The sequence below is a fragment of the Platalea leucorodia genome, assembly GCF_965183815.1.
Source record: "Platalea leucorodia genome assembly, chromosome: 6".
NCBI lineage: Eukaryota > Metazoa > Chordata > Aves > Pelecaniformes > Threskiornithidae > Platalea > Platalea leucorodia.
Window position 1 is genome coordinate 19,150,998 of NC_138828.1, and position 24,304 is coordinate 19,175,301.

Consider the following 24,304-nt stretch of genomic DNA (forward strand, 5'->3'; position numbering starts at 1 on the left):
AGGTAGAGTAACTTGTCCTCATGCTCATATTGTCTGCTTCACCATTTCCAGCGTGGTTAGCAAAGAGGATTACAAGTGCATCGGGCCCTTCGGCATCTCTTTTCTCTCCTCAGCTGTGGACAATTCCTGGAGGATTGTTTCCTCCCCGGGGTGGTGGGAATGCACGCCACTGAGTGAGCATGAGGGAACCAGTCTGCTGGAGGCACAGTTCTGCGACACGCTCATCTCCCCCAAGTGCCACCCCAACCAGCACGCTGGGACTGGCACAACCGGCAGGGTGGTGAGGCACGATTTCACCGGCATGGGTGGTAGCAGTTCTAGGGACTGTTGTGCTCACTGATAGGAAACAGAGGACTTAAATATTTCCTAGGTATGTTAATCGTCAAGTATGTAAGGCTTTGATCTAAAAAGCAAAGTACAGGCAAGACACTTGTAAGACAAAGGATGGCAGGGTTGTGGAGGAGTATAACTCTGAGCCTAAATTTAGGAGGAGGGAACACATCAGTGAAACACAGCCCGCTCCGAGTAGCAGGGAACCTGCCGGGAAACCTGCCATTCCCGTGAAATGGGTGATGTTAACATCGTGGTGATTTAACTGGTACTTTTCTGGGGCACGGATGAAATAATTTGATGTGTGAGATAACAGTATTTTTTAATCTATTTGGTCATACATGCACCTTCTCAAATGCTACTGGGACCATGCAATGGTCTTCACTAGCTGCTAGGATGCTTATAAGTCTTGTATAAATACAGTACAGCGTTAATTATGATAAAACTAGTGATAAAGGAAAGAATAAGATCCCAGGAGCATGATTCCTGAATGATGAGATATTTACCCATCCCAGGTTACAGCCAGCTAAAAAAGCTGGCCTTGTGATGTTCTCACCCGGGCAGCTCTTACAGGCAGCCTTGGCGTTTACTAGTTAGTGATGAGTCTTGCTAGGAAAATGAGAGCATAAAGCTCATGCTTTTGACTGGAAACCATCTGTAACATGTGCTCTTCTGTGTCCCTCTGCCAAGGAGAACGATTGCGACCGCATGGGTTTGTGCTCTTGTCAAAGCGCGGGCAGAGCCCTCCCGCAGGATGGCGCCTGGGACGCTGGCCAAGCGCAAGCAGCCCCGCTGAACGGAAGGAGTTCCTTCAGCATCCCCCAGAGCCTGGCCGACCTCATCTTCGGGGTTACTGGACTCAGAAGCTACAGCTCTCCTGGCAAGCAAAACCGTGTCAGGGTGCAAACGGGAGAAGCGGCGTGCCCGTCATCGGTGCCGCTCCAGATGCTAGCGCAGCTCCTGGAAAGCTGTGGGCTGTGCTGCCCAGCGGGCCCAGCCGGGCAGACAGCATGTGCCAGGGACCAACGCTTCTACCTCAAACAACGAAGGCTGCCTCAGCTTTGGTTCCCTCCATAGCATTGGTTACATGCCTGCATACTAGCCTCTGAAAACCCCACTCTGATGGGCTCAGTACAGCCTTTGCATTATTGTAGGTAGTTTGAACTTAAGGAAAACATATCAAGGTAGTACCTGTCTGCAGGCCACTGGGGAGAAGACTTCACAACCAGCTGTGCCTCGTCAGACATGCCCTGCTGGCACGCAGCACACCCTGCCAGCTCTGCCAGACTCGGCCGTCGCTCCAAGCCTCTGGCAGGTGGAGGTGCTGTACTTCATTCAAATGTCACCGCTACCAATGTGGTTGGTTTGAGGTGGCTCCCAACGAGGTGCTGCACTGCAGCTCGCTTACGACTTGTTCAGCTAAAAGAAAAAAAGGTGAAAGTTGTGGCTCGTCCTGGCCCTGCCCTCCCCACGAAGCCCTCTGGCTTCCCCAGTGCTGTGCGGGAGAGGGTGGAGACTCCCCGGGGTGACGGAGTGCAGGGAACCCAGCGCCCGGCTTGTCACCGTTTTGCAGCAGATGGGATGACACGGGTGGGACTGCCCTGCCCTGCAAGCTGAGCGAGCCGCCAGGGCTGCGTTCCTACACACCACGCTCAGCTCTTCCCTGGCTCCTGCTTCCCTTCCACCGCCTCTGCCACCTCCTCAGCAGCCCCGCAGTGCTGACCCAGACCTGCTGCTGGTAAGTCAGTCGGTAGCAGCAGTTCAGCCCTTTTATTGAGATGATAAATTTAATTTGTTGTCGTGGCTTGCTTCCTTGTCCATGAATTGCTTACTCTGCCATCGCTAAGGAATTAGATTCAGCAGCTGTTTTCCTCCAACAGCCAAGGAAAACACAGCGAAATGCTTGCCTACCTTTTCCCAGCTTTTCAAGGGATTTTATTGAGAAATTTGGCAAGAAATTCATGAAAATACGTTTTATAAATGGGGGGCGAAAGCATCAAGGCTTAAATTAAAGCCAGTAAAAAGGTGAAAAGTTAGAATATTTTGCAGGAACGTGGAGTTTGCCCATGCATATTAATGCACTGCAGATAACACGTGTGCAAATGCCTGCACACACAGAGCGCTGCTTACTCAGTCCCTAATTAACACACAGGGCTCTTTTCACAGAAGGTAGGTTACAAATCCCTCATAAATCGGTTGGCAATTAACTTACAGATTGCCTGAATCGCATTATCCTTATTTACTCAAATGGTTTTAATTTCCTACGCGTGTTCCTGAGAAAGAGGACTGTATGGTCCTGAGCCGGCAGTACCAGGCTCTCCTGCCCTCTTTGCATGTCCGCATCCATGCTCTGGCCAGTCTACACCCCTGTGAATGCATGCAACTAAAGAAGAAAAAAAAGGTATACTTAAAACTTCCATGAATTTATATGTATCCGAAGTCTAAAATGCACATTTGTAGTACGTACTGTACTGCTTCAGCTGGCAGGTTGCAAGACTAAACTTTGTACCTGTTAAAAATAAGAGAAATAATAGCTCACTTAATTGTGGTTTCTCTGGCAGGTTCAAGTGTTCAGAAAAAAGAAACCAGGCTATTTTTTAAAGGGTTTGAGCCAGCTTCCTGCAGAAAACTCTGCTTGTGTCTCTAAAACTCTTCCTCCTTAAGTAATTTCAATGCTTATTCTCCACAGAGATAAAATACTTCGAGTAAATGCCTGGATTTAAAAAAAAAAATGAATCGAAATGCACTTCTGAGTTTTGCCATTCAAAATTTTACTGCCATTCCTATAGCATTCTTTTTTCTCTTTGAACCGCAAATCCCTTTCAGTGCCAAAAGCTTTGCAGGAAGACTGGCAGGAATGAACGTTACTTAGCTTTTTATATAGGCAATACATCTTAAGGCATACCAATAGGTGTACTGAAATTGCTTGAAAGACCCCAGGTATGGTATTGCTGGGGTTCAAGTAGGTTTAAGTCAATGGAACTTTGTAGTACATTTTGTTGTTGTTATTTTATGTTTTGGTTTAGTGCCCTTGTGTATGTAGGGAAAATGAGACTTTACAAGGCTCGAAGAATACACAGGAAAGTGACCGTACCGAGAGTTTCATTTTCTGCACATCGAAACAGTGGGCAAAGAGATTTCATGATAGTTTTTAAGCAAATAGTTTCATTTTGCCATTAATAAAAGGTTAAATCTCAAGATCCAGTACTTTGCCTACTGACATAATTTTCTGAGACTAAATATCTCTGAAGAAAAGGTTTTTCTACTAGGCTTGAACGGAAATTAATGCTGAAATCAGTGGCAATAAAAATATTTTAGAAAGATTCGGGACAACAAATGAAATTTGTAAAATTCCCAAAGAGTTCATAGCGTTTATATTTAGCCGATGCAAAAATAATGTATTATACCCAGAGCTGATACTATGAGGATATGAAACACTTCATCATATTAACGAATATTTCTGAATACAGCAGGCAGTACGTATTGTCATTGAATCTCCTGCTCATTTCTGATCTAAAGTAGATATTTGCAAGCCATTGGCAATGGATTCTAGGAATCTTCATTTAAAGAATTTTAGTTTGCATAGAAATTGATTTGATTAACAGTCATCATGGTTGTTTCTTTGTCCTGCACATGCTCTGACTTAAAATGTTTCATGGCTGTATGTCACATTAAATGCAATAAATAATTTTTTAAACAAGGCCTAAAGCGATATTTTAAAAAATCCATTCCTAAGGAGCAATTGCAAACAGCTGGCAATTATATTAGCTGTAAAGGAGCATGCCCCTGTATTCCTATGGTGAAGTTTATTGCTAGATCAGAAATGGGAAGGTTGGTTTGTAAAATACCAGACTGTTTATCTCACTGCAAGTAAGTACACAGCGAAAAAAAAGGTCTCCAAAAAAGAAAAGCACATCAAAAGCCTAACTCTAGCACACAGGCATTATTTCTGATGTTAGCACTTCATCTTCTCTCAGCACACTGTTAGCTGAGACCCAAACTGCCGCTCTCGGAGGTTTTCACGAGTCACCTAGGCAAAGCCACGGCTGCCCTGATCTCCTGCTGGTGACAGCCCTGCGCGGAAAGAGAAGCTGGGTTCTGGGGCTTCCCAAGGCCCCTTCCCACCCGCATGTCCAGAACTCTGTCATTTTGTCATCCCAAGTCGCTGCTGGGACGGAGCCCTTGCAACGGTTACGCTCCTTTGAGAAGAGAGACGGCTAACACAGCTTTCATAGAGCAACTGATAAATAACCGTTCAAGTTTCAAGCGAACGACTATTCTGCAATTTCTTTCTGCAATAAATTCCAGTAGCTCTCAAAGTGTAGAGTGCTATTTTCATTATTAACCTAACATCTGAAATAATAGAATTTTTTTACTGTGATAAATGGCATATGCCTACAAATACACCTTTCCCTGAAGGGGCAGCCATCAGGAGGAAGAGCACACAGACAACTCTGTGTCTTCACCTACAGCATCCCACCCTGTCACTGCAAGTAGCACAAGCGCACTGCAGCCATGAAGAGCCGTGCCGATTTACACCGGAGGTCCAGCTAGACCTGAATCCAGCCTCTGCTCATAGCTGCCAGTAACCAGTGCCTTCGCAAGGGACAGTATCAAAGAACACCATTTTCCTCTGGCAGATTTGGGCAATCAGTGGGCTCGGGCCTTCCTGAACTGGAGGTTTGCTGCCGACAGTTGTATTAAATAGCCATTGAGGGACTGTCTGCTATGGATACGTCTAATCCTTCTCGTAGCTGATTTATTTATCCATCTTCTGCAACGTTCTTTGCAAAGATGTGTACAATCTACTCATAACTTGACTGGGAAATTAAATTTAACTTCGACGTACTGTCTGTTCTTAAGAACGAGTCTGTGAAAGTAGCGTGATCCTGTATTTACAAAAATAGTTTCTGATCCTGTGCTTATTGTCTGCCAGTCAAGTTCAGTCTGGAAGACTGAATCTGTTTCATTCCTAAATTAAAAGTTTGTTTTCTAAAGAGCATTTCTGAAATTTCAGTACAAGTGCTGAGTTAGGCTTTTATGCTGGTCTTTGGAAAAAAACCCAACAAACCCAAATGAAACAAAGAAGAATTTAACTATTTTGTTGATAACGCCTGAGGTCCGACTCCACCTCACTCTCCCGCATTTGCTCATAACATTGCATCAGTAATACCGAAACATTAAGCTGAGAAAAAAAATCTGATCAAGTAAAATACTGATCCAGACACCTTATAGATGCAGTGATCTATCAAGGCCAGAGTCACAGTGTCTTCTGAAGAATTCTGCGCTCACATCACGTTGCTGGTTATCCAACAGTTCAAGGGATTTTGTAATGTCTGTCTGCGGGTGTTTGGTACCTGGCTCGGCATGCTAACAAACATCTGCTAAGCGTATGGTGAGACTTTAAGTGACAAGTTCCCGCTGCGGTTCTGAATGCACATCTCTACTTTACCAAAGCATCCTTTCCAATGGCAATGATTGATGTCCAGCCAGATTAGCCCAGAAACTACTATATAAATAGCCTTATAAAATTAGCTGCCCTCCTGCAGGTAGATAAGTCTTCTTGGGCACAAGCAGAGAAGAGTGTAGGCAGTTTATCAATAAAAGGCCTCCAGACTTTAAATGTTGCACATTTAATTGATGTTCAACTTACTCAGAATCCATTTTTGCTTAAATTAAAGCTACTGCCATTATAATTGTCTTTGGAACATAGTTTCTTTTCATTGTAGGAAAATTGGGCCAAGATTACTGATTACTAAAACATTAAGACCTTATATTTTTGCCAGCACAGAAGACTGCAGTTTTGTCAGAAGAGGTTGGGATAGCATCACTGGGAGACAGATGAACCAGCCTTTACATGCAGATAGGCCTGTTGCTGAAAGTAGGGCTTCCAGCGGTTTCACTGCGCTGATAGCCACAGAATTCAGCTGTCTGTCAAGCAGCCTTAGCAAACCAACAAGATAAGGGCTTGGTTTTTTTATGTGACCATATGACTGTGGTAGATTAAACGGCTCTTTTTGTGAGGCTCATTTTATTAACTGCTCTCAAATTCATTCAGCCTGTCTGAAACGGTCTCATAATTTGCTTTCTTCCTTGCTGCAAGCAGCATAACTATGCTGAGGTACGGGACTGATCATCCCGCAGCTCCTAGCTGCTCATCTCCCATGAACTACTGCATTACTAATATTTCCCTTAGTGACAATTAAGTAATTACACTTTGATGAGTTAACATGATATATAAAGGGAGGCCAGATCCTGCCTCCCACCTAAATGACTCTGTGCCACTCAGGAAGCACAAAGGGGACAAATGCCAGCATGCACAAGGGGTAGCTGGGGACGCCCCCACGGTGCAGGTGGATGGCTCACAGGCAGGAGCCTGGCTGAAAAGGGAGGTGAGATAACTTTAATTATTCCACAACTACCTTTTAGTTTTCACATGGAAAGCAAATCCAAGGAAGAGAATTACTTGGCAGTGGTGTCAGTTTCCACGTTCCTATACCCTTGGCAAAATCATTTTGATTAAAACAATAAACCAACGATTTTTAGATTTTGTTGCCATTGCACAGGAGTGCCAGAGGTAGAAGGAATATCTTTACTTTCAAACCACTCCTTTAAAAGATTATCTAATGGGCAAACTCTAAGCACATTCAAAACCAGAAAGAAGTCTGATGAAGCGGATGGGCAGAAAGCCAGGTCCTTTTGGACCTCAGTAATTTTGAGCCAATCTTTCGGTGAGTCACCTGTTGTACCTGTGGTTTCTAACAAGCGTGCAGTTTATGTACAGACCTCTCTGCCAGGGCCAGCCCTCCAGAGAGGGCATAGTCTCACGCTACTACCCGCTGTGCGAGGCACCTGCCTCCTCGTACCGGGAGGACGGATGCAGTTGGTGCCCGTGGCCAGGTGCTGCTGCAGGGGGGCCGCCGGGGGGGCCTCTGGGAGAAAGGACCCGGGGTTGCCCCATGCCAGACACAGCCGCCTCTAGCCGGCACCAGCGGACCCGCCGCTGGCCAAAGCCAAGCGTGTCAGCGATGCTGGTGGCACCTCTCTGAAAACCTGTTTAAGAGAGGGTAAAAGATGCTGTGCAGCAGCTGTGAGAGAATGTGGGAGAAACAGCCCTGCAGGCACCAAGGCCAGTGAAGAAGGCGGGGCAGGAGGTGCTCCAGGCACTGGAGCAGAGATTCACCTGAGAGGGCAGCTGGGTGGGCGTCTGGTGGCCAGCCAAGGTCAACCCAGCACAACAGACCATCAGGGTGGAGGGAGACTCTTCTACCTCCCTAACACTGCATGGGGTGTGAAGCACTATGGCAGACCCAGCGCCCCATCAGCTCTGTGTCATCTCAAGGTCTGAGCCCGCAGGACACAAACTTCCTATCTGAAAGAGACAGACCCAGACGGACATCTGCAAGGCCCACAGTAGGTCCGGTGCTGAACGCTGGACCCAACAGACACACCTTTCCTCTCCATACCTAATCAAATCTTCCCCCTTCCTGTTTTTTCATTTATAGAGGAAAAATGGCAGAAGGCCAGCCACACCTAAGTATTCAGATGTCAGACTCGAATACAAATGGCATCCCCAGCAGAAGGCAGTCCTCTCCACACTTAGCTGGCAGGGGAGGAAGCGTACTAACTTTCCACAACATCTGCTACCATGTGAAGATGAAGAGTGGGTTCCTGTGTTGGCAAAAAACAGCTGATAAAGAAGTTCTGAGAGATGTCAAGTACGTATTTAAACATCTCTTTAGAGTATGTGTATGTTTTATTTCTGTCCGGACATTTGAGTCCACTCATGTCACTGAGCCACTAAGCACAATATACAGAATTTGATCAAGATTTAGAAAAATTATATGTGTGCATGGTTGCTTCGTGTTTGCTATCAGCTGTGCTTAAGCTTCCTGCTAGCCCCAGTGGTCCTCGGTCATTAGAGCTGAGCCTGTACAACAGAGAGCTGGCGCTGCTGGCCCCAGGGAGGACAGCCTTCCTGGCCGCTATCAGCACGGGGGCACACGAGCCGGCTGTGGTCGTCTTACACTACCTGGCAAGTCTCCCGCTGTGCCGTGGTGTTTAACTGAGATACGAGTAGCCTGTCCTCCATGCTTGCGTCTCCTTCCCCAAGGTGGCCTTTGGGAAGGTTGATTTTGGGGGTTTTAACTTAAAATGTTTAAGACAATAATATAAACAAAGGTTAGGTTAACTTTGAAGAGAGGTAAAGTTTTATCTTTTGGGGGGTTTTTTTCAACATTGAGCACTACTGCAGTAAAGGAATCACGTCTTTATGGCCTTTGTTCAATAATCTATGCATAAAGTTTTCCCATTCACAGTTCAGCAGTTAAGCTAAGTGGCAAGTACTCATACAACATGCCATTCCAAGTCACCCATGACTTTCAGCTCCCTAACTCCAATTTCTACCATAAATATTCACCCTTTTGTGTAGCTGTCTGCCCTGCTCTTTGCCCATGCGATTTCCACACCTCCTAAACATGAGCTCTTAAAATCTTTCCTACTCTTCTCAAGAGCCGTACGTTATGGTAACTCAATTGACTGACATTGGTCATTTGCAACGATGTGGGCAGAAGGCCCCTCTTGTAGCTTGTTGTAAAAGACCAACGTTTAACACACATTACGCTTTTCCCTTTTAGAAAATGCAACATCTGCATTTGTTTTGTTGCATATTGGGGTTTTGTGTTAAAATCACATATAACGTAACATAACATATGTATAATGTGTATGCTGCTTAATCTGTGGAACCATAAATTTCCATGATAAGAAATTGAAGGAAACAAATATGTATCAGCAAGAGCAAAACCAAGCCTCCTAGGTTGCATGTCACGAGACCATAAGAACAGCTGTATTGGGCCAGAGCCACAGCCAAGTACAAAGATCACTGATACCTGGATTGCTGATAACAACCACTATCAGAGTGCAGTTCAAGACAAACCTGGTATCATAACATACAGACAGGCATTTGTATGTGCAACGTGATTCTTGTGTACACCAAAGCCTGTTGAGTGCAGATTTTAGGGGCTAGTCAGGAAAAATAAAAGTGATGCCTTCATGTGCTCCAGCAAAAAGATAAAAAAAAGGCAGCAGTATTTCCACATACTGTATCATTTCTATAGGGTCTTTTCTCCAAATACTTAAAAACCTTTTCTGTCTGGCTTTTGGTTTCCATGTGGCTTAAAATTAGATACAGAGAAACTATATCAACTGCAGTTTCTGGAAGTACAGACAAATCCCCAGTATGTTCTGTCTACAGGGACCACTATTCTCTCCGCGAAGAGAATAATACCTTTAGAGCTGAATGTGGTTAAAGCAAGCATGTGCTTCACTTCTAGAGATCCATGGGGAAAAAGCGTGCATACAGGTTTTGCTACAGTTTACTCAAGTGTCTGTGTTGTCTTCATTATATGAAGATTAGTTCTTCCTGAATTAGGAATAAAAATTAAGGTGGAGTTTGACTGATCATAAATATTGTTTGTGATCAGGCAGCTTGATTAATTCCAAAATTAATGGGATGCAGAAGGTAGTTCTACAGATAATTTACACTAGCGTACCGGATGAAACAGTTAGAGAGATAAAAACACCCTATCTATTTTGTAAAACCTACCTGTTTTGTCTTACAGTGGCATCATGAGACCAGGACTGAATGCAATTTTGGGACCCACTGGCAGTGGTAAATCTTCGTAAGTGCCCTCTTTGCCCTACACAGAAATTACACCAAGGAGAAAATGAACCTGCACATATTTAGGAGTAATGGACAATACTTGCAGGGAAAGATTTTGTTTTCATTTAGGTCTGTGCAAATGTCACTGGTTTCTGAGAAATACCTGAATTCAAAAAAGACAATCAGCTTGCATGATAAAGATGTAATTCAATTTTAGTCCACGCTTTCCTGACACACGATCTTTACGTATCATTCTAGGTTAAGCTCATATTATTGAATGAATGGATAAAAATGCACTATGAAATTGCACAGATCTCTTTTCCTTAGGAAACCAGAACAAAAGAAACTCAGCCCTTGAAAGTTCCTGGGGGGTTTCTAAGTAGTGAATGTTTAACACGGGATGCTTTTATGTAGCTGTTCGTTCCATGAACTGGGTTTGTGGTTTAGAGAGCTTACCTCCTGCATGCTCATCTGACAAAGTAACCAACTTTTCTCCTAGTCTGCTGGACATTTTGGCCGCAAGGAAGGATCCCCATGGGCTTTCCGGTGACATTTTGATCAATGGAGCTCCACAGCCTGCCAACTTCAAATGTACCTCTGGATATGTCGTACAGGTAAATAATGTTAATCACTCTATGGATTTTATTGTCCCCTTCTGACTGCAGTTGTAAGAAGGCTGCAGTCTTGCAAGTACCTTGCTTTGATCCAAGAATCGAGGCTGGTGCAGTAGCAACTCTCCACACATCCACCCTTGCTGGGAAAGAGACTCTGCTTTGGATTTGAGTCTCTTTCCTTTATGCTCTACAGTCAATGGGAGCGGACGCTTTGGATCCCTCCTTGTTCTCCATTTGGGGCAACAGCCGTAGGTTACTAATATGCATGGAGTATTTTCCAAGTATAACGCTTTCTGGTAATATACACCTTGTACCTCCGCTTGCCCAGGGACAATGCCACTAAGTCCCATTCCGGCAGTTGCTTCTGTCCCTCAGCATCCAAGGACAACATAAAACACAGGCAGATGCAGTTCTCAGGGGAAAAAAATAGAAATTGCTAAGCGACCTCCAAGTATCTATTTTTTTTTTTTTTAATTAAGGATGATGTGGTTGTGGGAACTCTGACTGTAAGAGAAAATTTGAAGTTCTCAGCAGCACTCCGTTTGCCAAAGTCAGTGAAGGAACAGGAAAAAAATGAACGAGTGAATCAGATCATCAAGGAACTGGGTTTGAGCAAAGTGGCAGATTCCAAGGTAAGGCATGTAAATATGGTGCTTAAATCATGAACAAATATTAAGTGATTTATTTAATTAACCAAATGGCTCAGCATGGCAGATTAAAAAAAAAAGTAAAATTAAACAGATGATTATTTCAGTAATACAATAATTAATGACATTTCTTTATGACGATCTGTATAGACTCTGCGCTGATACTGCTATATGTTGTTACATTGCGGGGAAGGGGAAAGGTAGTCTGTAGTTGGAGAAAAAAGAGAACACTTCAAGTAATACTAACATTAAGAAACAGCCTGTGTGTGTGAGGTAACATCTACATCTGTACCTGAAAGTAGGGTCAAAATTTCTCACAACTCTTCCCAAATGCTGCCGTGTCGGTAGGATGCTGTTCACTCAAGCATTTGTTATCAGGCCAAACGAGACAAGTTTCTTGTTTGTGGCAGGTTGGCACCCAGTTCATTCGTGGGGTGTCTGGAGGAGAGCGGAAAAGGACCAGTATTGGGATGGAGCTCATCACGGATCCTGCCATCTTGTTTTTGGATGAGCCAACTACGGGACTCGATGCCAGCACTGCTAACGCTGTCCTACTGCTCCTGAAAAGGTGACGGCCTTGGAAACAGCTTCCTGTTTTCACCTCTCAACTCTGCTACATTTCAGTTGTATTTGACTTAAATTATAGTTAGAATGTGCAAACAGGGAAATCAGACATGTAATTGTTTACCGGCGAGCCAAGGCTGCAAAGGGGGTAGGAAAAAGGCTGTATGAATTCTCACTCCAAAGCAGCTGCTCATAACAGTACACAAAGCGCCTTGCACAAAGCGTGTGCATGCCGGGACTGCAGCTTGGCCATGATAGCTGTCACAGCTTCATCCATATTCGTGTCTGCCTGGGCCAGAAAAGGCATAAAAAACACCTGTTGTACAGTCTGGTAAGGTGATCGGTTTTAATATGGATGGTAGTTAGAACACAGCTAGCTGTTTCCCCATCACAAAATCTCAGGCCAAAACATTTTGGGAAAACAAGCACAACACAATCTCTATTTGCAAATTTTGCATCATTTTGCATTTACTACAAGCAAAGAGGACTCAAACACGTCTCTCCAGAGCTTTCTGATTGCATCAAAATTTTCCCAGGAATTTCTCCTCCAACAACATTCCCAGTGAGAGGGAATTTCCTTTTCTCACACAGATGCTATAAATATAACCTATTTTCTTTTCCTTTTTTTTTTTTCCTTCTCCCTCCCCTCTCTGGCACGTCAAGTTAATCAAACTTAACCCAGGCTTAACTGAACTTGCAAATTCTCTTATCTAAATGCTGGATCGACTTGCAAAGCTAACATCTCTGTCGTTCTTCACATTCAGGATGGCAAAACAAGGAAAAACAATAATCTTCTCCATCCACCAGCCTCGGTACTCCATATTCCGACTGTTTGACAGCCTGACGCTGCTGGCTGCGGGGCGAGTGCTGTACCACGGGCCTGCTCAGCACACCATCGAGTACTTCCAGTCTATCGGTGAGCACAACGCATAGCAGGGCCAACTGCAGCAACACCTTTAGTTTGCACTAACTCGAATAAAATGCCAATAGTGCTTGATCAGAATTGGACATAGCGTGTATTAGCAAGCCTGGGATTTTAACAGGCTAAGCATTTCTCTCGGTATTTCACCTCTTGACCCATATGTGGGTTTGGATGATAGGGCTGGCCTCTAATCAGCTGTTCCTGGGTGCACCTTAATTAGACAAAGCCCAGGCTAGGGTTGAGAAGGGCACCTTGCCAGCTGTCCCCGTGCTTTCACTGATAGAGCTGTCCGGCAGCGCCGTTCATCTCTTGGGCAAGCACAGACCTTCTGAAGCCTGCAACGCTTACGGTGCAGGCTGCTCAACGGGCACAGTGGCATGGCTGGGTTCGTGATGGCCACGCAGAGCCTTCTGCCAGTCACACAACCAACGCTTAGGACCTGTAATGCTGTCACCACAGGCTACGAGTGTGAGCCGTACAACAACCCTGCCGACTTTTTCCTGGACGTCATTAATGGAGACTCCACTGCAGTGGCAATGAGCAAGACCGATGAAATTAACACAGGTATGAAACCCACAGCTGAGTGAAATTATCATAACATGTATTTTGCCAGAAGGTGTCCAGCACAACACAGAAAAAAAATCACTTAAAGGTGTCAAACAACCAATAACCATGTTGTACAAGCGTATGGTTATTGGTATGCATGAGTATTACCTACTGCTGATCCATGTTGCTTTAAAGGAAAAAAAAAAGCCCACACCATTCCTAAATCCTTTTTGTTTATATGTGGAAAATAATTAGCAAAACCTGAAATAAGTACCAAATTCACATACAGCCCTACTATATAAAATATTCCTGTCTATGCAAGAATAGTTTGCCTCTCATAGATAGGTATTTAGTAATTTATCATTGCTATCCATTTCTTCATAAACTGACCTGTATACTTTTGAGTCACACTCAAATTACAAGATGTTAAAGGTGAAAGAATATTTTCCTGTGTTGAAGTTACAATGTCTGTGAGTATAAGAAACTGTTTTGTTACCTCTCAACGCAGAGAAAGAGCTTCTTTCATCTTTGAGGCAAATCAACTGAAGTCCTGCAGAGACAATAAACCAGGACAATTGTTCCAGTTAGGGACATAAGTTGATGTAGTTATGCCTTCTATTTTTTACCTAATGGAATGGTTTATATGTTATGAAATTACTGTTTTCCTTCCTCTGAGTAGGATAGGAAAATGGGGTAGAGATAGGGGACCAGTGTTCTCCTGATGCTTCCCTGAAGTTTTGGTAAGGCAGAAATTATCCCCAAACTAACAAATCGAATCTCACCTATGTTCAGTAGCATGCTTTTTCATCCTGTCTGTTGCTACTCATAAATAGCACACTCTCTTTTCACATGAATGAAAAGGGAAATGAAATAATGAATATGCTATATGCCCAAATACACAGTTACACTATATCTTTACCAAAGAAGCAACCAGCATTTTACAAAAATGCTGACTGTGTTCAGGGTCTGACTAATATAGCTGGCAACACACGTTGTACTTGTCATTGGAAAAGCACACACTGGACTACGGTTGAGAAAAAAGGAGCTCCAGCTGAAATTTCTTTATGACAGACTCAGAAGTTTGACTGAAGTAGACACATGCAGGATTACTTGGATCTAAAAGTCTGGGAGGTCTAGGATTATCTCATCAGATCTGCGAAACAGATTACTTACAGAAACCGAGGGCCGAGGGGGGGGGAATCACTTTTTGACTAAAAGTCAGATTCCTGCCAGTTTGAAACTTCCTCGGCAGACAAGGGTTTACGTAGTCAGTCTGCTGTGAAGCTGCTGCCTGTGGGACAGGTTGCACACAGCAACACAGAGGTTTGGTCTTATTTATACCAACTCTTTTGAATTGTATGCTGTGAGACTGAGCGCAATGAATCACTGGAACTAAATGTGCATATTAAGTCTTCTGGTTCGTTAGTAACTCTCCCACCCCAACATAACTCTCCTGGCTTAACTCCTAAACATTCTTCCCATCCCTTACAGAAACAGTCATATTTCTTTTTAATCTTTTCAGCAGAGGGCACTGAAGAACACACTGAATATAATAAAACCTTGGCTGAGAAGTTAGCAGAAAAATACTCCAACTCTGCCTACTACCAAGAAACAAAAGCAGTATTAGAGAATAGTTCTTTGGGAAATAAGAAGAAAACAAAAGCAGTTTTCCGACAAATCACGTATGCCAATTCCTTCCTTCATCAGCTGAAATGGGTGTCCAAGCGCACATTTAAAAATCTGCTAGGAAACCCTCAAGCTTCCATAGCTCAGGTAACGCTATTTGTATCTATCTATCCTTTTGTGGTGTACATTGAATTTATTCCACTCCTGTATTAGATAAGTCGCTGGGATGGTTTTGCCTCTTGATATTTTGACTGCAGTAAGCATCTGAAAAAAGAGTGTTCAAGGTCTGGAGATCTGATTCAAGAAGGTGTCCTGAGTGCTCCCAAATGAGCAGCATGAGGGAGTGCTCAGTAATTAATTTTGGACTACTGAAAGACTTTGGGAGGCACGATCTTTTCCAGCAGGGTATTCTGCTGCTCCCAGCCAGGAGCAGATAATCTCCCAAGTAGTTTCACACATTTGCTCAAGAACATTCTTCAGACTCGACTATAATTGTCCAGGCTTGGCACTGTGGGGTTTGGCCTCAAGTCTTCTCCCCTACCAGGGAAAATTAACAGACTACACTTGCATACTTAATTAAACTTCAGCACACAATGAAGTGCTGGAAGTTGGCTCAAGTGTAAAAATATTTTCACTGTCTCGTAATGTGTGTGTTGTTTGGTCATTTAACTGTTCATAACGGCGATGATGTCTTGTGGAGAAGATGCGATGAAGACTACAATAGGGTCTAACACCTGCCACAGAAGATGAGCATGTTCTACATGACTGGCCCTGTTAGTACTGCTTTTTCAGATGAATCAACACTAGAAGTGTTGATTTCTTCAAAGGTGCACGTTGCCTTCAAAAATACGGAACGCCTGGCTGACCTCTGCAGAACAACTAATCCTGAGGAATCCCCTAATTCATGAGCCAAACTCTGCAGTGCCAGCACCAGCAAAACTCTCACTGCAAATCTCAGCAATTCCAGAGGAGCCAATAGAAAAATTAGTCCCAAGCCAGGGGTATAAATTATCTTCATCATGGTTTACATAGTGAGTGAACAAACAGCCAGTGTGGAGGGGAAATGAGTCCAGAATCCCCGAGGTTAAAAGGCGTTGAGTATGTGTGTGCGTCTGTATGTTGATACTATGGAGATCCTTAATAATTGCTTTGTAAAAGCTTGACCTTGTGACAAGAATTAGACTCTCAAGGATCTTGTAATACCCCAAGGTTAATGGTCCTGACTTGTTTCTCACAATGTTTTCTATCTCCCCACCCTCATTAGGGATGGATTTTAACAAGCATTCTTTGAGAGGTACACGGCCCATTAAGCCTTTTTTCATTAATCTGCTCCAAATTGGTCTTGATATGATCCCTGCTTTCCACTGCAATTGGCTTAGGAGTTGAATTATCCCGGACATTTGCTCCTTTCGGCAGGATCTTAGTGATAGGGTACCATGGATCAAGGGGTTTACGGTATTATGATTCCTGCATTGCTCACACTTAAAAATGACAGAACTACCTGATACCATCAGTTTTGTTGAGACTTTTGTCGTTTGCATTTAGCATTAAAAGAGGGTGATGTACACACTCCAGTCTTTTAAATTATATCCTTGAGGCAGCTGGTATCTTTGCTTTTTAAGTTGTTACAGACTGCAAATATCAGTACATCTATAGCCCAATCATAATATCTTGCTCATAGAATCATAGAATCATAGGATAGTTTTGGTTGGAAGGGACCTTTAAAGGTCACCTAGTCCAAACTCCCTGCAATTGGCAGGGACATCTACAACTGGATCAGGTTGCTCAGAGCCCCATCCAGTCTCTCCTTGAATGTTTCCAAGGACGGGGCATCTACCACCTCTCTGGGCAACCCATTCCAGTGTTTCACCACCTCATTGTGAAAAAATTTCTTCCTTATATCTAGTCTGAATCTACCCTCCTTTAGTTTAAAACCATCACCCCTTGTCTTGTCACTACTGGCCCTGCTAAAAAGTCTGTCCCCATCTTTCTTATAAGCCCTCTTTATATATTGAAAAGACAGAATGCGGTCTCCCCAGAGCCTTCTCTTCTCCAGGCTGAACAACCCCAACTCTCTCAGCCTTTCTTCAGAGTGGAGGTGTTCCACCCCTCTGATCATTTTTGTGGCCCCTCATATTAAATGCAATCCTGTGAATAAGATGTGTGATAGAGCCCAGCAATTACACACTGTGGAGCATGAAAATACTGTCATCCCCAACCTGGCAGTCAGGAAAGATTGCTTTTGGTTACTGGTTGCCAAGCTCAGAGTAGCATTGAGATGGCTCCAGAGAAACCCCCGCAGAAGTGCTGCACTGAAGAGCCGTGGTCAGCACTAGAGCTGAAGTTACCCTTGTTACTGAGAGCAGATGGGGAGTCACTGACTGTCCCAACGAGGAGGAATGGTGGAGAGTATCAGCAGGGAGAGAGAAGTGATGTTGTAATACATTACCAATTAACTTAATCATGACATCCAAGAATGGCTGAAACAGTGGTGGGGGAAAGGAGCGTGGCTGAGGTGCAGATGCTGCTGGTGTTCCTCTGGGGAAAGGCGTTATTCGCTCTTCCTAACCTGCCCCACCAAGCCCCTGCTATCGTCCTCCTCCCATCGCTGGTGCTAGCACCCTCCCGGCACTCCCAGAGCAGTTCCCTCAGGTCATAGATCTGGCCCGGCAGGAGGTCAGGCTGTGATACTGCTGTGATACTGCTGCAGGATTGTGCCTCCTGCCAGTGCCACCGCAGAAGAGTGAGCAGCAGCGAAGCTCCCGTGTTGTCCCTCCTTTCTATCCATCCCGGTGCCTTGCCCGCGTGAGGCAGCAGCGGCTGGCCGCCGCCGAGGGCAGGTGGCACCAGGGAGCTGCTGCGTCTCACAGACACCTCTCGAAGGCCACCGCGGCGCAAGACTCCAAGTGCTGCGGTGCTGCAGGTTGCTAACCGCCCCATCGACTCCCTTCCCAGCTTGGAGAGCTTTTCTTCTTTCTGAAAACGCTTCTTGTCAATCTACACTCATCCGCTACATATTTCAAAAAAACTACCGAAGCTTTGAAAGCAATGAGAATAATACTTTTTTTTTTCTCTTCTTTTCTTTTTTCCATTTAGCTGTGTGTTACGGCTTTCCTGGGACTGGTTGTAGGTGCCATTTTCTTTGGACTTAAAGAGGACTCTGCCGGACTACAGAACAGGTTAGTCAGTTTAGGTAATGGATATCCGAAAATTTGATAAAGCTCACTCGTTGTCGCGATAGGATAACGAACAACTTGGAGGCTGAGAAGGAACCCGCGAGCTCTTTATGAAACATATCTATCTACCTCTTTCAAGCAAATGCTTCCCTTCACATCAGTAGGTAAGGCCAAGTCTGCGTTAGTGACTCCAAGGTGAGGATGTTGTTCTGCCTCTGGGGAGGTCCCTGCAGAACTGAGAGGGGGATGCAGTTCTGCCCTGCCAGGCTGTAACCTGGACAAGCAGTCCGAATGAAGTGAGTAACGCTCCTTCTGTAGGACGACATTTTTCAGTGCCAGTGAGGTTGCTGAAAACGCTGAACAGCAGTCATCATATTTAAAAGGTTTAATTCAGCATGGCAGCTTTTTAACTTCTTTTCTGCAAAGATTTCCCCAAGATAAAAAAAAAAAAAAAGATTAAAATATACACACTTGGCTACATAAACCCGGGTAACTAAAGCTTTGATCTTGCAACTGCATCTACATACACACTTGAGTTTACCAGCAGTAAGTCAGAAGGTGCATCTAAAGCTAGATTTTAAAATTATTCCTGTCCATGCATCATTTTGACAGCTGTTATGTACATCGCCTGACAAATGGACTTGCAACTAAGAAGGCTCTGGGTTCTTAGTCTTGAAACACTTCATAGCATTTATGTAAAAATGGCCCGGTTTTGAATTGGATATGAAACTGTGAAAGCAAAGCCCTAAATTTTAGTGGAAAAGGTGAAAACAACTTTTCACATCATTGCTTATTCAGTTCCTCACAGTTTGCATCAGACAAATGCCTCACAGACTGAGAATTTTTAATGTGTCAGGAAATTACGTAAAAAAAAAAAATAAGGAAAATCAGTTCATTTTCTATCCTTTGACTGCATCAGAGAACATACTGTCCTTGCATGTGAGTAACAAATACTGCCTGTACCACGTCTACTTCAGGCTTGTTACGGACTCAGAGTTGTAGCCAAGCCTTTTCCCATGCAATTCAGGATGGGAGGTCACATACTGCCGAGCTCCAGGCACTATGGTTGGATTTATGTACACTGTAGTGGAAACACTAAATTTACATCTCATTTTTAATAACGGCTTGCTATTTCGCTTTTTGTAGACTGGGTGCAATGTTCTTTCTGACCACCAACCAGTGTTTCAGCAGCATCTCAGCTATTGAACTCTTTGTTGTGGAAAAAAAGATATTTATGTAAGTAAAGCATGCAAAAAAGTTATCAGGGCCTACTGTTAGAGAGTTTGTTTGTTTGCCCTGCTGTAGGTAATTGTCATTTAAGTATACCTAGTGCAGAGTTTTCAAATTATTTCACTGTTAGTGCTCATTGCAAATACACTCTTTTAGCCTGTTAGTGAGTTGTCTGCAAATCGCCAAAACGGTACCTATGATTGCAAACGGCTCAGAGTTTAAAATTATTAACATACATAGGAAAAAAACCCTGAGTACTCAATTTAGGTATTGATTAATAGGTTTGTGACTTGCTAGTGAGGACAGTAAATACTATCTAACTGGATTCTTTAAAGCTATGCAGATTACACTGTACGGAAAAGGAAAATTATTTAAGCTTTACCCTCTTTCTCTGTTTTGACGACACAACACATACATTTACTAGAAATCATGTGCACAAGTATCCATATCATTTGCGTATGAAAATACCACCATTACTACGGCTTACTGGACAAATGCATTACAGCCTAACCATGAAAAAACTTTTTTTCCAGTTTGAGCTAGAATTCATTTGTCTCCAGGTGAAAATAATCTTACTCTTTTTTTAGTGATTAAATTTGTAATACGCTGTATGTATCTCTGTGTTCCAGACATGAATATATCAGTGGGTACTACAGCACATCTCCATATTTCATCTCAAAGCTAATGGCTGATTTAATACCCATGAGGACTATGCCAAGCATCATCTTCACCTGTATAATTTACTTCATGTTAGGCAAGTATGGTTTCCTACAGTCCCATTACAACCCCCTCAATACATGAACAAGGCACTCGCATTTTATATATGTGCATGTGTACATGTATATTTATATAGGCTAAAGCACTACATCGGCATGGCAGCGGTTACGGCACTTGCTTTTAACATGCCATGCTGTTTACAGAAAAGATAGCTTTCAAAGATTTAAGCATTCATGTCAGAATCCATGACACGTCTAATCTCCACCATCCCTAGAAGGAAGCGTGCCATAACCTCTACTACATAGGTTTGATTTATTCCTTTTCATTTCATTTTTAGCTTCTGGTGACTTTTACAAGATACTTTTTCCGTCCTTGCAAGAACACCTATCAAAGAAAAAGTTTTAAGAATTTAATATTGTATGAATTAATATCAGCTTGCTCTTTTTGGTGAAATGCCTTCTGGTTAGTGAGCAGACTTTGAAAATTGCTGGCACCAACTTTTTCAACCCTAGAACACCTTCAGATATCATCCTCAAAACATGTCCCAAGCAGACCATTTTCCTAGGGTAAGGTTTCAGATCACGGCATCCTTTTGGGATGTCCCAAAAGCTTGAAAGTGCAAGCAAAATTTAAAAATAATTACAGTTTGCTTTGGGCTGAGTTTTTTTCCCTAAGGAACAGGAAACAAGGCCACATCAGCAAGAGGCTCTCAGACTGCTAAACTGGAGTGAGCTAGACCTTGCTACCAAATCCATAGCCACCCAAAGGCCACTAGGTCCACTAGGAGAGCTCTCTGCTGGAAACAAGTGAAATGCTGTACAACTGCTGCTCATGGAAGCGCACTAGGAATTTCTCCTTTGATAGACAACTTGAAGCCACTGTGAGGCCTTCACCTTGGACTGTGTGGAGTACAGTACTGTAACTTCTACCCGTTCTGCTATCTCCAGCGTTACTGCAGTTAGAGGCACACTACTTATTCACCCTGTCCTCTGTTGACAGGGCAGACACATCTGGGCTGTCACAAGCCCCGCTGCAGTCTTGGGTCTCAGCGAGGTAGCCTATGCTGTCAGACAAAATGTAATCTGTAGGCAGGATACACTACGTAAGTCAGGGTAGTGTTCAGGTAATGGTAGAGCTTTTGGCAGGATCATACTGAAACCCTTCTTGTTCTGATCTTTAAGGTTTGAAACCAACAGTAGAAGCCTTCTTTACAATGATGTTTACCCTTATGATGGTGTCCTACACAGCCACTTCTATGGCACTAGCCATTGCAGCAGGACAGAGCGTGGTCGCTGTAGCAAACCTGCTCATGACTATCACATTTGTTTTTATGATTGTGAGTAGCATTATTCAGTTTTCTAGACTGAATCCTGAAATCTGGAAATCCTACTGGCACAGAGTTCAGCTGAATTCTGCAAAAAGACTGTGGGGTCGAGCATGTCGAATATCCTGATATGTCTGATTTGAATACTCTGGTACCGTGGGGTTGAACATTCTGATTTGTCCTTTTAACTAACAAGAACCGGGGGGCCGGGTGTGAGGCGGAGGGAGAGTGGCTCCTCTGCCCTCTTCTCTGTGGCTCTGGCAGCCAGCGTGCTGCCTGGGAAGCAGAAAAGCAACCTAGAGCAACATTTCAGTCACTCTCCTTGAGCTTTTCCAAAGACAAATTTGGCTGGCTGAGGACACGACCCGCAGCCTCCTGCTCTCCGAGACCGCTACTGTAGTTGCCCTCTTCAGCTGCAGAGCCAACCATCGGGCGTGTTAGAACCGGACAACACACAAACAGCTACAGTTAGCAGACAGGCACCACAAACAATGAGGCAGTGCCGAACCAACAGCCAAAACCCACGTTGCCTCAGACGCAGGGCACACAAGCAAAACCGAGAGCGCGCCTCCAGCAGCTCCACACAGCCGAGTAGCGGCAGACAGTCCATGCGAACCCATGTGGGACCCACAGGCGGGACGCAGCCGGGTTTAATGTACGGGTGAAAGCATTCCCCGTTTCTCATTTCGGGAGAAGGACCACATGGGGTTATGGCCCAAAGCTGCGTAATAGAAACGATTTCTTCCCTCTCCCCTGTTCTTCCACTGGAAGAGTTTCTTCCTCTAGAAATGCCTTCCCACTTGTTTTTAATCTGAAGCAGCAGAGTCAGGAGCTAGGAGAAGAACACACGGTAATAGCATGTAATTTGTAATTTGTTTTTTTGTTGTTGTGGCTTTTTTGTAATCCTTGCCTCTAGATTTTCTCTGGGTTGCTGGTCAATCTCACGAGCATCATGTCCTGGCTCTCCTGGCTCAAATACTTTAGCATCCCTCGATACGGAATGACAGTAAGCGCTGTATTTTCCTGTGTACAGACTTGGAAAACATTTGCTAGAAAGGAATGTCTTTACTCATGATAAAGAAAACGCTAAACTTTATGGGCTAATGAGGAAAAGGTCAGCTAATTAAATAGAGCAACTTCAGAACATAGTGCAGTATCTTGAAATAAGAAAGGCTTCTCATCAACCAGCACCCGCTGCTGTTTAGAAGAGCTCATTTCTGTAACTTGGAAACACCTCGTATGAGAGAGACACGAAACAACCACATCCACTGGAATGCAGTTGGATGAAAACGACACAAAGAACACTGTTATCCCTAAAAAACAGTTCTTCTCTTTTTCATCAATCAAACAAAAACCTGTCAAGCTAAAGCTTTTCTCCTAATTTTTCATAATTTAAGCCAGGGTGATATTTTGCGGAGAAATTTGGGCTTTAATGTGCCCATGCAGAAATAGTCTAGCCTGGGGGAGGTGTGAAAGCCTGGTGACACACGTGCATTACAGGGTGGGGACTGCATACATTCCCCTCTTAAAAGAAACACGCTGCCCAGTTAAAAAAATGGGGATTTGGCCAACATAATAAATAGTAATACCATCATGCTTTTAGAATAAATTTGAATTGAATTATGTCTCATCTTGTTAATGTATCATTCCTTTACCTACTAATTTCTGTTGTCATTGTTTCTTTTATTTTAAAAGGCTTTACAAATCAATGAATTGGCTGGTCTGAACTTTTGTGGCAGCAGCAACAACACGAATTTAATCAGCAACAATAACTATCGACAGACAAGCCAGCCGTAAGTATCTTGGTACATTAAAATGAATCCCACCCCCAGTAACTTGCAAAGTCCTAGAGCACTAGTCTGTTTGTGAGACACTCACTGATGACCAGCAGAATCTGTGAGTTTTTATATGGAAAATGAAGTTTTGACTGGGTTTTTGCATTCTGTCTGCAGAGAACATTCTGCTTATTGTCATATTTAGCATTTAGAACACTAGAAATATCTGGCATTATGCTTCTCACTTTTCTTTGAACTGCGTTTACTGAAACACATACACACGCGCTACAATTACACAGCCTCACAAAATCCATTTCAGCCTCCTACAGGAAACTGGCTGTAGCTACAAGAAAAACAGAGACACAAACAGAAAATAAAATAGCAACATACCGCTGGTGTTTGCCTGGCCTACTATAGACGTGAAATCACACTACAGCTTCTAGGGATCTTCCTAGGTACTGCAAACTGACTAAGTTTATAAATGTGTGTGTATTTATCTGTAGGTGGTGTACCGGAGACGAATATCTGAAAAATCAAGGCATTGATGCGAGTAGCTGGGGCCTGTGGCAGAACCACCTGGCTCTCGCCTGCATGACAGTAATATTCCTTACCATTGCCTACCTGAAATTGCACTTCATGAAGAAGTTCTCTTAAAACCAGAATGAAAAATGCATTTCCCACTGTTCAGTAGTTTGAAAACTGACTTGATTCTTTCTTAAGAGACCCTCCTTTGTACTTTTGTTTATGATTACACAGGTCGACAATGTGAATGCCATCCTTGTATATAAAATACTTAGTATTAATGTACTTTGCTGAAATGTCTAGCATGCCTCAGTTCTCTTTGCCATAAAAAGTATACAACTCTTCATTTCTTCAAGAGACTATTCAGTCTTTCTCCATGTTCTAGCTATGAATTTGTTAAACAATGAAACTAACATTTAATCGCTTAACCTGGAAAAAAAAGAATGGTTCCATACTTTAATTAGCACCTATATTCACTGGCAAGTAATTCAGTCCAAAGTGATGCTTATCAGGACACCAATGCAGTCTCCCCTCCTAATGTGGTCACAGTCTACGTGAGACAGCGACAGAAACATCCTCTCCATCCCAGTGGACGCCTCATGCCCTTTTCTATTTGCAAATCATTACTGCTCTAGAGTGTACTTCGTTGA

General features: G+C 43.6%; 1 protein-coding gene across 3 annotated transcripts; it reads left to right on the forward strand.

Moving 5' to 3' along the window:
- Window positions 1-1,877: 1,877 nt before the first annotated feature.
- ABCG2 (ATP binding cassette subfamily G member 2 (JR blood group)) lies at window positions 1,878-24,304 on the forward strand. Of its 3 annotated transcripts, none has more exons than XM_082315647.1 (16): window positions 1,878-2,068; window positions 7,836-8,048; window positions 9,951-10,010; window positions 10,491-10,605; window positions 11,085-11,237; window positions 11,663-11,820; window positions 12,581-12,732; window positions 13,198-13,302; window positions 14,807-15,057; window positions 18,007-18,089; window positions 19,233-19,322; window positions 19,946-20,070; window positions 21,215-21,369; window positions 22,274-22,363; window positions 23,053-23,150; window positions 23,636-24,304. In XM_082315647.1, the coding sequence occupies exons 2-16, from the start codon at window positions 7,843-7,845 to the stop codon at window positions 23,784-23,786; spliced, it is 1,992 nt and encodes a 663-aa protein (XP_082171773.1). In that variant the 5' UTR covers window positions 1,878-2,068; window positions 7,836-7,842; the 3' UTR covers window positions 23,787-24,304. The 3 variants fall into 3 exon arrangements, with proteins under 3 accessions (XP_082171773.1, XP_082171775.1, XP_082171774.1); XM_082315649.1 differs by having other exon boundaries at window positions 14,810-15,057; XM_082315648.1 differs by lacking the exon at window positions 1,878-2,068 and adding an exon at window positions 2,650-2,731.

What these genes read in the sequence shown, in the direction of transcription:
- ABCG2 (XM_082315647.1), top strand. Translation starts at nt 7,843, where the DNA reads ATGGCAGAAGGCCAGCCACACCTAAGTATTCAGATGTCAGACTCGAAT. An exon ending in GACCGATGAAATTAACACAG is followed by an intron (nt 13,303 to 14,806) that starts GTATGAAACCCA and finishes TAATCTTTTCAG; the next exon opens with CAGAGGGCACTGAAGAACAC. An exon ending in CTCAAGCTTCCATAGCTCAG is followed by an intron (nt 15,058 to 18,006) that starts GTAACGCTATTT and finishes TTTTCCATTTAG; the next exon opens with CTGTGTGTTACGGCTTTCCT.